Source organism: Equus caballus, chromosome 4, assembly GCF_041296265.1.
Source record: "Equus caballus isolate H_3958 breed thoroughbred chromosome 4, TB-T2T, whole genome shotgun sequence".
In the NCBI taxonomy this organism is placed as follows: domain Eukaryota; kingdom Metazoa; phylum Chordata; class Mammalia; order Perissodactyla; family Equidae; genus Equus; species Equus caballus.
In genome coordinates this window covers 87,658,784-87,672,703 of record NC_091687.1, presented here as the reverse complement: position 1 = coordinate 87,672,703, position 13,920 = coordinate 87,658,784, and the positions used below count along the sequence as shown (strand labels likewise).

At 56.9% G+C, this 13,920-nt stretch overlaps 1 protein-coding gene across 10 annotated transcripts; it reads left to right on the top strand.

Annotated features, from left to right (window-relative positions):
- The first annotated feature begins 1,568 nt into the window (after nt 1–1,568).
- On the top strand, nt 1,569–12,430 carry PRRT4 (proline rich transmembrane protein 4). Of its 10 annotated transcripts, none has more exons than XM_070265041.1 (6): nt 1,569–1,889; nt 3,214–3,592; nt 3,728–3,938; nt 4,025–4,129; nt 4,481–4,600; nt 10,058–12,430. In XM_070265041.1, the coding sequence occupies exons 2-6, from the start codon at nt 3,287–3,289 to the stop codon at nt 11,881–11,883; spliced, it is 2,568 nt and encodes an 855-aa protein (XP_070121142.1). In that variant the 5' UTR covers nt 1,569–1,889; nt 3,214–3,286; the 3' UTR covers nt 11,884–12,430. The 10 variants fall into 10 exon arrangements, with proteins under 10 accessions (XP_070121142.1, XP_023495389.2, XP_023495390.2 ...); XM_023639622.2 differs by having other exon boundaries at nt 1,575–1,889; nt 3,214–3,938; nt 10,058–10,284; nt 11,319–12,430; XM_070265043.1 differs by lacking the exon at nt 1,569–1,889 and adding an exon at nt 2,389–2,665 and having other exon boundaries at nt 3,214–3,278; nt 3,413–3,938.
- Nucleotides 12,431–13,920: the final 1,490 nt, after the last annotated feature.

Here is a 13,920-nt window from a genome sequence, read left to right as displayed (position 1 = left end):
ATAACTTTTATTAAGTATATGAAAACCAGAAGCTGGATCCCAGTATGCAGGCTCCAGGCAGCCCGTAAAGGACTGGGAGAGGGGTGTCCTGCTAAAGGAGGGACCCTATAGCGACCCCTGAAGGTGCATGCAGGGAATGCCCTTTGCAATATTTTGTTTAGTTACCCAGAATAGATCCCAGACTTCATCGTGACATTCCCTGGAAAGGGGCTCAGCTGGTGGCCTGATTTTATCTTACATAAAATGGGGGGATTCTGTGATAAGACGATGAGTCCTGGATGCCTTTCTGAAATGTAACCCATTGCCCATTTGGGGCCTAGAATCATTCATTCGTTTGTTATTCACTTATCTAATACACACTGAGCACCTCCCCTGGTAAAGTCCTCTGCTAGCTCTCTATACCTGAGACAGAACCAGCCTTAGGTAATCTTTAAGCACCCCCTCCGCAACCTTGCAGAGCAGCAAGGGAGGGGTGGATGGAAAGGGGGTCATGGTCACATCCAAGGCCGTAATACAGTGACAATAATTTTTCCCTCTCTGTGGCCTGTGATGAGGAATGAGTGAGGAGACTCATAAAGCATCCAGCCCGGTTCTTGGCACACAGTAGGATGTCTGGATTTCGAGGGACACTTGAGGGGATCTAGAGACTCAAGACAACATAAATGAACCAGTATCACTTAAATCAGCCACTGCAACAGCATAACATGGTCCACGAAGTGACGGCCCTGCTCCTTAGTCATCTTCAACACTGTGGCAGCCTTGTGGGCTCTCTTACATTCCTGAGTCTGCACACTTTCTTGGACTTCACTGTTCTCCTCTGGCCCTTATTGGAAACAAGTTGTAATCCACCTCTCACAGCAGCTGAGCTCACCATTGTTCCTGGCAGGCATTTCTGAAACTCTAAGTATTTTTGAGTGATCAGTTTTAGCAAAAAGAAGTGTTCCACAGGGATTGACATTTGGCAGTTCACCTGCGAAGTGCTGGAGGCACTTCCCTGTAGGGGTACAACTGTTGAAAGTCACCAGCTGGTGGAGAGGGCATCAGAGAGACTGGGTTCGAGTCTCTGCCAAGCTGTGTAACCTTGGGCAAATTCGCTGCTTTTCTGAGCCTTAATTTACCTATCTGTGAAACGGGGACTAATGAGATAAGAGGTGTAGAAGTGCCTATTACACTTCTACTCACGGCTTAATAAGCACAGTGGTTCTTCTTGCCTGGGGTGCCACCCTGGGGCAGGCTGCCGGTGTGTGCGTGCGTGTGCGCACACGAATGTGTGTGCACGCGCGGTGCCCTGGCCCGCGGGTGTGTTGCCCGGGGAAGGCGTGCGTGTGGACGCGTGTGATGGGCCACCCCGGGCGAGTGTGCTGCCACCGCCGGGCTGAGCACGCGGCGCCCGCGCCGGCCGCGGCTGATTGGCAGCGCTGGGTGAATGAGCGCGCGGGGGGCGACCCGCGCCGAGGCGGCGGCGGCTGGGCGCTGCGGTGCGCGGGCTCGGGCGGGGGGCGGGCCGGGCGAGAGGAGGAGGGGAGAGGGCGGGAGCGAGGCGGGGAGGGCGGGCGGAGCGCGGTGCCGCGGAGCCCGGCGCGGGCGCTCTGGCGGGGAGCTAGGCTCGCAGCCGGGAGGAGGCGCCGCGGGGAGGGAGCGCGGGGTGCCGGCCGGGCTGCCCGCCTGGGGACGGCGCTGCGGGCCGCGGGCCGGGCTGCCAGACCGGGGGCAGCGCGTCGGCGAAGCCGCAGTCGCCGGGACTGGCCGAGGGGGCGTCGGGAGCGGCCGGGAGAGCCGGCGAGACTCGGCGGAGCGTTCCCCAGCTGGGCGCCTGGGCCGCCGCGACCGCCCCTTCTCGGGGGACTTGGCAGAGGAGACCCGCCTGCGGGAGGGAGCGAGAAGAGCAGGTCGGGGAGTGGGAAGGAGAGAGAGAGGGAGAAAGAGAGTGTATGCGCGCCTGCACGGGTGGGTGGGTGTGTAGGGGTGTGTATGTGGGGGGATGACAGTGTGATATGTGTCTTAAAGAGTGTGTGAATGCGTGTGTAGAGGTGTGTGCGCCTATGTGACTGTATATACTGTGTATGTGAGGTAGGAGTGCGTGTGTGTGTGTGTGTGTGTGTGTGTGTGAGAGAGAGAGAGAGAGAGAGAGAGAGAGAGAGAGAGAGAGAGAGAGAGAGAGAGTGGAGGCTGGGAGCTCACAGAGCTTGGGTCTGAACCCACGTAGGAGGGAGGGGGGCTCAGCAGGACCGGACCGAATGTGTGTGTTTATGTGTGTGCGTGCACTGTGTGCAGGGGTGTGTGAAGGGTGAGTGGGTGAGTGTGTCAGGGGTGCTAGGTGTGGCTGTGTATGTGTGATGTAAGGGTGCCCGGTGCACGTGTGTCCCTGGCTGGCCCTCCCCTTCCCCCACCAGATGTGTGTGCGTGGAGGGGGATTCTGGGGAGTGGGGAGGAGTCTGCGGCAGCAGCCCTTTGGCCAGTTTGCCTGCCTGGCCATCTCCCCAGGAAGCCAGAGATGGCCAAACTACCCCTCCCCCAAATACTTCTAGGGTTAAGGGGAAGAGCACAGGCCAAACCCTAGGAAAGGGGGAAAGGCTGAAGGGACAGAGCTTCTTCCTGCCCAGGGCTCCCTGCTTCTCTAGCAGAGCCGGGCTGCCTTCTCCATCTCTCCAGATCACTCAGCCCTGTGCGTTGCCCCTCCCAGGGCCCAGTGCTCCCCTGGGGGCTGAGTGAGTGAGGGGGCCAACATCTTCGATTGGGGCCAGAGGTGGGAGTGGGAATAGGTTGAATAGACTCATCTGTGAGGGTTAGCTTGTTCACAGTTGTATTACCAGAGGGTGCTTGGCACATAGTAGGCCTCAACAAGTATTCGAGGGTAGAAGAGAGGATAGAGAGAAGAGAGGGAGAGAAGGGATCTGGGTCTGGAAGTCAAGTCCACCCCATCTGCTATCAGTCAGGGATGAGGGCAGCTGGTTGCCGTCAGACCCTGGTTCCCAGATTAAGCAGGTCGGGGAGGCAAGGGTTTAGGGAGAGGGAGGCTTAGCTGGAAGAGAAAGGAAACTGCTGGGCAGAGATTTGTGCTGGGGCCTGAATGTACAGGAAGGAGCTGGCATCTCTCCTTGGGCAGAACCTTTGCGTCCTGCCTCCACCCCCTGCTTCTCTGTGATCAGAAGCCTCTCTCTAGACCATCAGATCCCAGGCACCCCGGGCTCATAGTGCCTCTCCTCTCTCCAGGAACTTCGTGCTCAAAAAGTGCGGAAGAACTGAGCCCCTTGCCTTCCGAGGCCACCCGAGACCAGGTGGGGCCATGGCAGGGCATGGCTGTCTGGGACTGGGGCTGTTCTGCTGGGTCCTGCTTGCTATTCCCGTGGGCCCCCAGCCTGCCTCCTCCATCCCAGGTGCCCCTCTCACCACTTTGACCCCACCACCTCAGAGTGAGGCCTCTATGCTGTCTCTCAACCTGGGACTTAACTTCAAATTCCACCTTCGGGGACCTGCCGCTGCTTGGGGGAGCCCTGTCACGGAGACCCAGCCGCTCTCTCCTGGGTTGAGCCGGGAACCAGTGGAAGAGGTGGCCAGTGGGCTGAGAACTGACCCCCTTTGGGAACTGCTGGTGAGCTCCCTTGGGAACTCCCCCCCAGAGTGGGGCTCTGCTGAAGGCAGCTCTACTCCCTGGGCCTCCTCCCTGCCTCTGGAATCCACATCCCCGCTCTCTGGGCCCACCAACCGGCCCACTGCTCCCTATCAGCCCAGGATGGGCACCGTGACCTGGGACACTGCTCTGATGGCCACAGCATCTCCATCCAGTGCTCCCCGGCCCCACCAGAGCGAGCTGGAGCTGAAGTTTGACATGGCACTGAGAGCGGGTGCAGCCCCCACGCTTGGGCATCGAACGCTGCCCCTGCTGCCCAGCCTGAGGGCCAGCCTGGCAGAGATTGCTGGGCGCCTGGGACCCTTTGGTGAGTACCCACCCCATCCTGGGGAGAGCCCCTGCTGGGCAGCCCTGGCAGCTAGGAGGAAGCTTCAGCCTGGGATCCTTTTGCAGGGTTCTTCGGCACTACTCTATCCCCACTCCGGAACTTCTCAGGCTCCAGCTCCCCAGGCCCAACTACATCCCCAGCCTCTGCCTCCAGAGTTTCGGATTCTCCAGGTGAGGGTTTATTTCATTGCAACAAACATTTGTGGAAGACCTCTATGTGGCAGGTGCTATGCTGGGGGCCTAACCGGCACCTCCCTTTCTTCCTTGACTCGAGGGAGGCCTGCATCGCTTCTCCCAGGCCCTGGGACATGAGACACAGCTCCCATGGGGAAATGCCTTCTTTGCCATACTGAGTCTGGTTTGGTCCTTGTGGCTTAGCTCCTGGTGGACATGTGGCTATAATCCCTGAGACAGTGACTCCCTTAGTGCAAGCTCTGGGGAAGGACACGATTTTCTCCAAAGCCCCAGAGGCTAAGGCTAGGTGGTAGGATGGCACTAGAGCCCAACATGTTCCCTTTGCAGGATTCTTTGGCACCTCTCTGTCCCCACCCCCAGCCCCCCTGGAGAGAAAGCTCTCAAGCCAAAGCCCGCTGGACCCAGCTGCTTCCCTAAGCTCTGCCTTGATTGCAACAGCATTGTTAGGTAAGTATCCTCTTCATTTGAACTTGACAATTATTTATTGAGCACTTATTACCTGCTAGCCACTCACTGGCATTTTGGGACCCTTTTATTTCATTCTCATAATCATAATCACCATTCTCTTCATCATCACCATAGAGATATATATTAATGCTCCGAGAACAAGTGTTGCTGGGGACGGTCCTACACAGAGTTAAGTAATGGTCTTCTGGGAGTTTGGCAATCACGGGCAGAGCAGGATGTAGACAAATGTATCAGAGGCCAACAGACACAGGAACGCCTTCATGATTTCCACAGCCTCAGCACTAACCCCGCCCTCCGCTCCAGTCTGTGCTGGCTGCCTTCCCACCCCCCACCCCAACCTTGGGGCTTTCTCCTTTGCCGTCTGATCTGACATGACTTGCTGTCAGATATGGGCAGAGCTGGGTCCTCATTGGGAAGACGTTGAAGAGGAGACCTTGAGCAGACAGACGCCATCCTTATTCAAAGGGGCCTTTCAGAACATGCACATAGACAGGCTGGTGGTGCAGAGGAAAGACCAGCGACTCTTGAATCTTGAGACTTGGCTTTGAATCCCAGTTCACTTACTAACTAGCTGGGTGACCTTGGGCAGGTGACTTAACTTCTCTGAACCTAAATTTTCTCATATATCAAGGATTTAATAACAGTACCTATTTTGTTATTGTGAAGCATCCAGATAATGTAAGCTCCTGGCATGAGGCTGGGCATAAAGTAGAAGCTCATTAAATAGAAGCTATTAACCTTGCTTCTTCCCCAAATACACTTTCTAGACCCTACATCTCAGACACCACAACCCTAGCCCTAAGAAGTGATGGGACAACACAAATCCCACAGGGCGGAGGCCACACTGCTCCAGGAGAGGTTCTGGTAGGTGAGGCCAAGGGAGCCATGGAGAGGGGCCTCCAGGCCCAGCTTTGCTGTGCAGAGGGTTTACTGTGGCTGTGAATCCACCCCACACTAGGAACCTGCTCGGCAGTGGAAACCACTGGTCGTTCCAGCTTCTTCCAGCTCCAGACAACACAGCGCCTGATTCTCGCTCACTCCTGCGTGGTCACAGAACTCCCGGGCATGTGGATGAGGAGGTTGCCGTCCCTTCCCCATCCAGCCCAGTGTGCAGCAGTGGCAGGATCTGCTGTGGGATGGGGGCAGGCTCTGTGGCCTCAGGGGAAGGATGCTGGCTGGCAGTCTGTCAGCCTTAGTGACAGCGCTGGCCAGGCAGGTTTAATGAGTCTGGACAGTATCAGAGGCAGCCCAGCTCACCGGCCCCGCCCTCCTTCACCCGCCTCACTGATGGCTGCAGGAACCCAGCCTCTTCCTGGCTATTCCTCTTGGATAAACCCAGAAGGGCTTCAGGCCTCCTAGAGAAAGAAGGCCAAGGGGACTTGCTCATGCCAGCAGCATGTGTGGGGAGGAGTGTCAAGCAGTTAGGGGACAAAGGGAGTCTCTCTGTGTCTCCTCTAGGATCTTTCTAATCTAGGTGCAGTTAACCTTTGACCCTAGGGCTTCTCTTCTCTTCCATTAGGTCCCCTTCACCTTGGACAGAGCTTGTATTCAGCCAGTACTCAGTGGAACGGTTGTACACATCGTTAGCATATTGAAAGACTTTCATGGCAGTTGATAAGTAGCTACTGCCCTTAGCCCCCTGAGCAGCCCCCTCTGCTCCCTGACCACCCTGGCTGGCATCTGTTATGATTGGCTGGCACCATTTCCAATTCCACTTGTTAAATATTTCGACTGTCACACTTACAAACAGTATCCATCCTCATGATTCTGAACGTGGGGGTGGAGAGAATGATGGGGCCAGACCACTGAACAGCCTGCAGCTTCTGGCATCCAGAGTGGAGAGTGATTCCCCAGCCTTTGATCTGGGTAGCTGGTGGATAATTAGGCCTGACTTTTCCAAAAGTCAAGCCGGCCCCTTTCCCTGACTCCTCCCCAGCCAGTTCCAGCCTCACCAATTACTCATGTTGACATGCAATCTCCTCCCTTGCCCCTGAAGTCAAGAGGGGCCATGGGGCCAGAGTGAGACCACCTTGAAAGGGAGGCCTGCTCAGGAGTGGGATCCTAGGAAGTCATTATCTTCTGGGGGAAACCAAGGGCTCCTTCTGGGGAAGCTTCGAATGGGGAGACAGGAGATGAGGTCAAGTGGACCCTTCAAAGGCAGAAGCTGGGTCTTCTTCCCCTGTCTCCACCCGTGCCTGGCCCAGGGCTGGGCACAGGGGCATGCCCTGCCCCCTGAGAGCAGTGCTGCTGCTTTACAACTCCCTCCTCCAATACCCGAGCTGTGCCAGTGCTTTGCCTATTTTCTGGTTTTTAAGCCTTTTTTGGCTTCTTAGGAATGTTGAAATTTGCTCTAGCTGCCATAGTGCTTTGGTCAGAGGTGAGAGACGGGGTTTCCTGTGGCCCTCACGTGAGAAGTGCAGCTGGAAGAAGGTGAGGTGGAGCGGACATCCGAGAGCTGCACTTGTCTATATAGTGAGCAAGGAGGAGGGCATGAGGAGCAGCAGGCTGGCGCAAGCGGTGTGGGGCTCCTGGTCTCCCTGCCTCTCTGCAGAGCCCACCAAGGCCAAGGAAAGGCCAAGCAAACTCATCTGCTTTGCAAAAGAAGTGGGCTGGGCAAGGGCTTTGGTGGGAACCAAGGAAGCATGGGTGGGAGGGTGTGTGTGTGTGTTTGATCCCGCTAACCTCAGGCTGATGCCCTCCCCCCCCATCAGCAAGCTGTCCGTTCCCAGTGACTGGTTCCTTATTTAACTTGTGGCTGTGTCTTCATTAGGTGTTTAGGGATTGTCAGTCCTTCCAAATGGTGTTCTTTAAACAGAGTTTACAAAGTGAGACAATGTGTTGATGTTCACTCATTTGACTAACTGTTAACTTTCTAAGCAAGTTTAGGATGTGCTAAGGGACAATAGTCTTTTTATCAGTCGATTCAAGACCTAGTTTGAGGCCAGAAATGGTCACATTCACACAAACATGAACTGATAATTGATCGATGATAAACGTTAGCTGATAATGATGCTACCGACAATGATCATATATTGAATGCTCTTTATGCACCAGACACTCCAAAGAGCTTTGCACACATCATCCATTTATCCTCATAACAGCCCTGTGCAGTGCGTACTCTTCTCCATTTCAGACTTAAGGAATGTGATGGAGCAGGAACCAGGGCACATGCTGCCATTTGCAGTAGGCAGTGAGCTGTGTGAAATAAATTTTTTGGTTGCTTCTGCTCTGCCCTCCCCAGTTGTCCAACTCTATCTTCCTCTCCCCTCTCTCCAGAGCCACACTCTGCCCCCTCACTCCTTTCCCTTATTCTCAGGACTGCTCTGTTTCGCCTGTTCTCAGTATGAGCTGGCACTCCCTGGGGGGCGGGGGGTGCTCCTGGGGTCTTCCTGTATTGTCCAGCTGAGGCATGGTTAGGCATTTGGGGCAGGAGTCTAGTTGTCAGAAGCCCCCCTCCATTCTGCATCTGCCTCCTGTGCTCCTCCCCATCCCCACCAGGCTGTCCCCATCCTTCACCACCATCTTCCTCACTGCATCCCTGCCTGTAGATGCAGTTCTGCTGAGCCTGCTAGGTAGGGTAAGGAGAGGTTCAGCCTGAAGTATCTTCCCTTGCTGCCTGGCCATGGAGAGAATCCTTGAGTCTAATTCTTTCTACTCCTCTCTTGTTCCAGGAGAGGAGAATTAGGGATCTTACTCCTCGCCCTCTCTTACTTGACTTCCCTTTCCCCAAGGAATGTGGGGAAGATTTTGAAGCACAAGAGGGGACTGGAAGCTTGAGTTAGCAAACCCAAGAGCACCTAAGGGGCTCACTTACTAAGATGGCATTTTATCCCACTATGACCTCCCTAGTTGTTCCTTGCTGGGGAGTTCAAGGGTAGCCTCAAGGCCCAGGGGACTCCATCTCAATGTCACCTTCCGTAAAAGGGGAGAACCAAAGGGGCATCTATATTAAGAGACTTAGATCAATGGCTTTGTGGTTGAGTCAGGATGGGGACCACAGCCATGGGTAAGCCGAGGGTTGGGGGTATAGTGGGCAGAAAGGCCAGTCAATAGGAAACGTATTCTCCTCAAGGTGCTGGGGACAGGAGGGTCTTACCTCTTCCCCTGCTGCGCACGCACAAGCGTAGGGGCTTTTCCTGAAGAGACAGGGGAAGGGGTAGGCAGTTGAAAAAGGGCAGGGGAAGCTTCTCCTAGCACTGAGGGTAGGAGTTGGGAGTCGGGGTGCAGAACAAGAGACAAGCAAATTAGTGTTTTTTAAAATTTTTTTACTTTTACTTATTTATTTTTTGAGGAAGATTAGTGCTGAGCTAACATCTGCCACAAATCCTCTTTTTTTTTTTTTTTTTTTTGCTGAGGAAGACTGGCCCTGAGCTAACATCCATGCCCATTTTCCTCTACTTTATATGTGGGATGCCTGCCACAGCATGGCTTGACAAGCGATGCCATGTCTGCACCCGGGATGCGAACTGGCGAACCCTGGGCTGCCAAAGCAGAACGTGAGAACTTAATTGCTGTGTCACCGGGATGGCCCCACAAATTAGTATTATGAAGAGGCTCTGAAATCATGGAAAGGGGCTCAGAGTGGTGCTCTGATCTGGATTCTAGTTGCAGCTCTGCCAATTTATGAACTTGGATAAGTCACTTTGCCTCTTGGCAGAGCCTCAGTATTTTCATCTGGCAAATAAGAGGATTCATTTATTCAACGAATATCTGCTCGTTGCCAACTCTGTGCCAGGCACCATTTTAGGCATGGGGATTCAGATGTGAGCAAAGCAAACAAAAATCCCTGTACTTTTTTTTTTTTTTAAAGATTGACCCCTGAGCTAACAACTGTTGCCAAGCTTCTTTTTTTTTCCTGCTTTTTCTCCCCAAATCCCCCCAGTTCATAGTTGTATATATTTTAGTTGTGGGTCCTTCCAGTTGTGGCATGTGGGAGACCACCTCAGCCTCACCTGAGGTGGTCCCATGTCCCCACCCAGGATGGAACCAGTGAAACCCTGGCCCGGAAACAGAGCACATGAACTTAACCACTGGGCAACCGGGCTGGCCCCAAATCCCTCTTCTTAATAAAGCTTCCTTCCTGGTGGGAAGATTGAACTAGAGGGGGCTTCTACAGTTCCTTCCAGTTGTAAAATTCCATGACTTCTTAAGAAAAACCCTTTTCAGTAAAATCATAGAGTGATGAGGGGAAATGAGCAAAGCAGGGAACTGGGGGTGGGTTGGGGCGGAGGGAAGGGATGAGAGCTGAAACCACTGCGTGAGGAGTCTGATGGGGGAGGGGAAAGCGAGGAGCTGAGAAGTCAGGCAGTCTCATCTTTAAGACAAGTGTATCCTGGATGCCATGAGGACTCTTTGACTGGCATACAGGCTGCTGGCTGTCGGGTGGGCAGGGGCAGGGCTGCACATTTGCCTCAGACAAACATTCTTTGCCCACAGACCACGCCATCCCCACCTCTGGTCCAGATGACCCCTCTGCCGCCAGCCTTGGGAACCCCTCGGTGCAGCCAGAGTGCGGGACAGAGGTCTGCAGCATCGGAGAATTGCCCGAAGGGGAGGGCCAGCCTCCTGTGGCCCGGCTGCCCCTCTTCTTCCTGACCCTGGAGGCCGATTGGGCAGAGGCCAGGGCTCGCTGGGGTCTGGCCTGGGAGGCCCATGTGTACGGGGTAGGCGCACTCTTCGGCCTGGTGGCCCTGCTGGCGCTGCTGGCTCTGGCCCTCTTGCCCTGGCGCTGCCCGCCCGGCGCCCCCTGCCTGGCGCTGCTGGACCTGCTCCTGTTCTCGGCCGGGACCACGCGCGCCTTCCCGCTCTTCTACGACGCCTATGGGCACCGCGACCGGCTGCCCGCCCTCGCCTGGCTGCTGCTGCAGGACCTTCCGCTGCCCTGCTTGGCCGCCGGCCTGGGCCTGGCCTGCCTGCTGCTGGCCCGGCCGCGCCGGCCGCGGTGTCCCGCCGGCCTGGCCGCGCTGCTCCTCCTGGGGCTGGGGCTGGCGGCCGCCGCCGCCCTCGGGAGCGCCGCCCACCGCCCGCTGCGGCCCCTGCGGCTCGCCTCCCGCGGGCTGCACGCTTTCCTCGCCGCCCTCCTTTCGGGGCTCCTGCTGGCGCTCTCCTGCTGGGGGGGTCGGCGGCGGCGGGCCGGAGCGCCCCTGGGAGGGTCCGGCTTCAAGGGCGCCACACCTCTCCCGCAGGCGCGCAGCCCCTTTGCCCCGCGGGAGTCCTGGCGGCGCGCGGCGCGCACGGCCCCGGTGGCGGGTACCTTCGGGCTGCTGAGCGGAGCCCTGCAGGGCTACGAGGTGCTGCATGCCCTGGGTTACGGCGGCCAGCCTGGCCTGGAGGGCCCCTGGTCCTGGTGGGCCTTCCAGCTAGGCCTGCGCCTGGGCGAGGTGGGCGTCGCGCTCCCGTTGGCGCTGCTGGGCCTCTACCCCGCGCTCTGCAGCCCCCGCGTGCCTCCGCGCTGCTGGGCCAAGCTCTTCCGCTTGTCCCCGGGCCACGCGGCCCCGCTGCTGCCTGGAGGCTGGGTCACCGGGCCCCCGGACAAGGAGCCCCTGGGTAGCGCCATCGCGCGTGGCGACGCGGAGCTGCTGCAGCTGTGCGCCCTGGCGGGGCCAGGCCCCGACCTCCTACTCCAGGGAGGTGGCTCCCGGGGCTTCGAAGGCGCGGCGGCCAACCCGGCACCTTCCCCGGCCTCCTCCCCCTGCAGCGACTACACCGTGGACTTCCGCCCACCCTCCCCAATCAACCTGCGGCGCAGCATCGAGGAGGCCCTCTGCAGCGAGGCTCTGCTCACGCCCGGCCTCTTCCAGGGCCCTGCCTTCGGGGAAGCCTTGCCCGGACTCGGCCTCTACCGCACCACGTCGCTGGGGGCGAAGACGGGGGCCGGGTCTAGTGGGAGTTTTGAGGAGGCCCCTGGCTCCCCGGCTCCCCCAGAGCTCCCCTCTCCCGGGGCCTGGCCCGCGGGCAGCAGTGCCTCATCCGGCTCGCTGTGCGGACTCTCGCGGGACAGCTCGTCCATGCTGCTATGCTCCAGCCCGGACAGGCCCCCCCGCTGTCCGCTGGTCTGCGTCCTCAGTCCCCCAAGGCCCTCAGGGAGCAGCCCTAGCCTCCCGGCCTCAGGATCCTACCAGGCCCTGTCTCCACCTTCCCACGACTCTCCGGAGCCTGCTCCTGAGCTACAGGCCGAAGAGGCCTTGCTGCAGGAGCAATTCCTGGACGCCTGCCGACAGATCGACGAGCTGAGCATGGGCAGCGACACCATAGACCTATGAAGAGGGGGCCCCCTCGCTGTCCCAGCCATCCGCCCCCTTCTGGCGCCTGCTCCGCCTGAGACCCGCACACTGTAACCCTTCCCCAATCCCGCCTGGCTCAGATACCTCTCCCCGCTTCCTTCCCCATCCAGGGGCCCCTGGGTGGGTGGGTCAGCAGCCAGGCTCTGTCGATTGGGAATTAGTGCCACCTTCTCTGGAGCCCTGGGCGTGATGCCCTCAGCTGCAATCCTAGGCTGGCAGGGGTCCCACTTTCCTTGGCATTCACCAGCAATAAAGCTCCAAGGTGCTCCACTCCTGACCACCACTCCCCACTCTGGTGCTGAGTGAGAGGGGCTGTCTTCAGAAGACCTCGGGACTGGCCTCAGTCCCCATACCCACCTCTGCCATGCCCAGGAATCCCATCCCTGCGTGAGTGAGACTCCCTGTCCTCCATGGGACTCTTTCCCATAGAAGGGTCTGTGGCCCATCTAGCAGACTTCACAGCAGTTGGGTGGGAGGTGAACGCTTTCGGAGTTAATTTATCAATAAAATATTTTCAGAGGAGAAAGGTTTGACTTTCTTGGGAAAGCTCAATGAGGCAACAGCAGCGGTGGTTCATCAGAACTGGAAGAGAAGCAGCGTTTGGGTGGGGTGGGTCCATCTGAGACCCCAGTGACCTTCGCTCCTGACTGCAAAGAATCTTATCCAGTGGCTGGGATGAGTGAGTGTCCTGAAAGTGGCCCCCTGAAGACCATTCTGACTTTCTGGGAAGTGGCTTTTCAGAGGTGGTACATGGCCCCGAGGGGTGAAGCAGAAACTCTGCAGTCATTGGTGGAAATGTCTGTGTTCCTAAGAGTCTGGCTTCAAGTCTTGGTGGACAGCAGCCTAGGGACTAGTTAGTGGTAAAGTTCTTCCTGATACATGTGTCAAGGGCTTGATCACCTTGAGCTGGGAGGCCCAGCAACACCTCTACCATGTTCCCACAAGTTTGAGGTTCATGGAGTAAACTTCTCCATCCAACAACAGAACCTCTTCAAGGTTAGACTCACAACTCCCCCTTCCCCTGCAGAACACACATCTCCCATAGGTGCACATCCTCCCTGGAGAAAATCTGTCTTCCCCAAACCTCAGTCCCATCCGACCTACCAAAGCAGAACACACAGTGCAGAAAACCAGGACCACATCCGGCTGCCAACTGCTCTGTAATCCCTCCCTTGTCTGGAGCGTTTGGCTCTGAGCTCTGTAGTATGCATTTGTCATTTGGCTAAAATGCTGTAAATTCAGAGTGGCACTAAAACAGGGTTGTAGATTAGGTTTGAAAACGAAAATCAAGCAGTGTTTTGGCAGCTGTCTTGCACATCACAGGGAGACCTGCAGGGGCACACAGACTAGGCTTGAAGTGGAGAAACAGGAATAGGAGTGTTTTTTCTTCCAACTCTGCCCATCAGCTCCAGGGGTTTTGAGAAGGGAGGTGAGGGAAACAGGCAGGGAGGCTGGGAGGGGGTGAGGCCTTTGGCCAGATGAGGTCCGTCGCACTAGTGGAAGAATTAAAGCACTGCTCTCCTTGCACGTGAAGATCTGTCTTGGCTGAGTGGAGCATCCAGGGCCTGGGCCCTCAGAAGGAGGAGGGGAGTCACTGATGTTTGGGGGAGAGTGAGCGTCATGGTAGGGAAGAGAAATGAGAAGAGGGTGGTGCAGGCACGGCCGAGGGATGGGATTAGAGTGGTTCTGACTGTGTCTCCTCCATCACCTGGCTCAGCTTGGCTCAGAAATTCTTTCTGCATTGTCACTCTGGGCTGAGGCCCAGAGAACTGCCAGCCTCCTAATTACAGGCATTTCTCACTGGTGTCGTAGTGGCTGTAGCGGTCCAGCATCGGAGCTGCTTTGTGTCATGGAAGGAGTGCTTGCTGCTCAGAGAAATTGCTCTCTTTCTTCCCCACTTATTCTTCCATCTGCCTGTCATCTGCCTCTGCTCACACTCAACTCCTCTCTGCCATCTCTTCCTCACCTTAATCCTTGCCAGCTGCTGTTGCTCATTCACTCTCTCCATCAAGGGTC

What these genes read in the sequence shown, in the direction of transcription:
- PRRT4 (XM_023639621.2), top strand. Translation starts at nt 3,287, where the DNA reads ATGGCAGGGCATGGCTGTCTGGGACTGGGGCTGTTCTGCTGGGTCCTG. An exon ending in CAGAGTTTCGGATTCTCCAG is followed by an intron (nt 4,130 to 4,480) that starts GTGAGGGTTTAT and finishes TTCCCTTTGCAG; the next exon opens with GATTCTTTGGCACCTCTCTG. An exon ending in GATTGCAACAGCATTGTTAG is followed by an intron (nt 4,601 to 10,057) that starts GTAAGTATCCTC and finishes CTTTGCCCACAG; the next exon opens with ACCACGCCATCCCCACCTCT.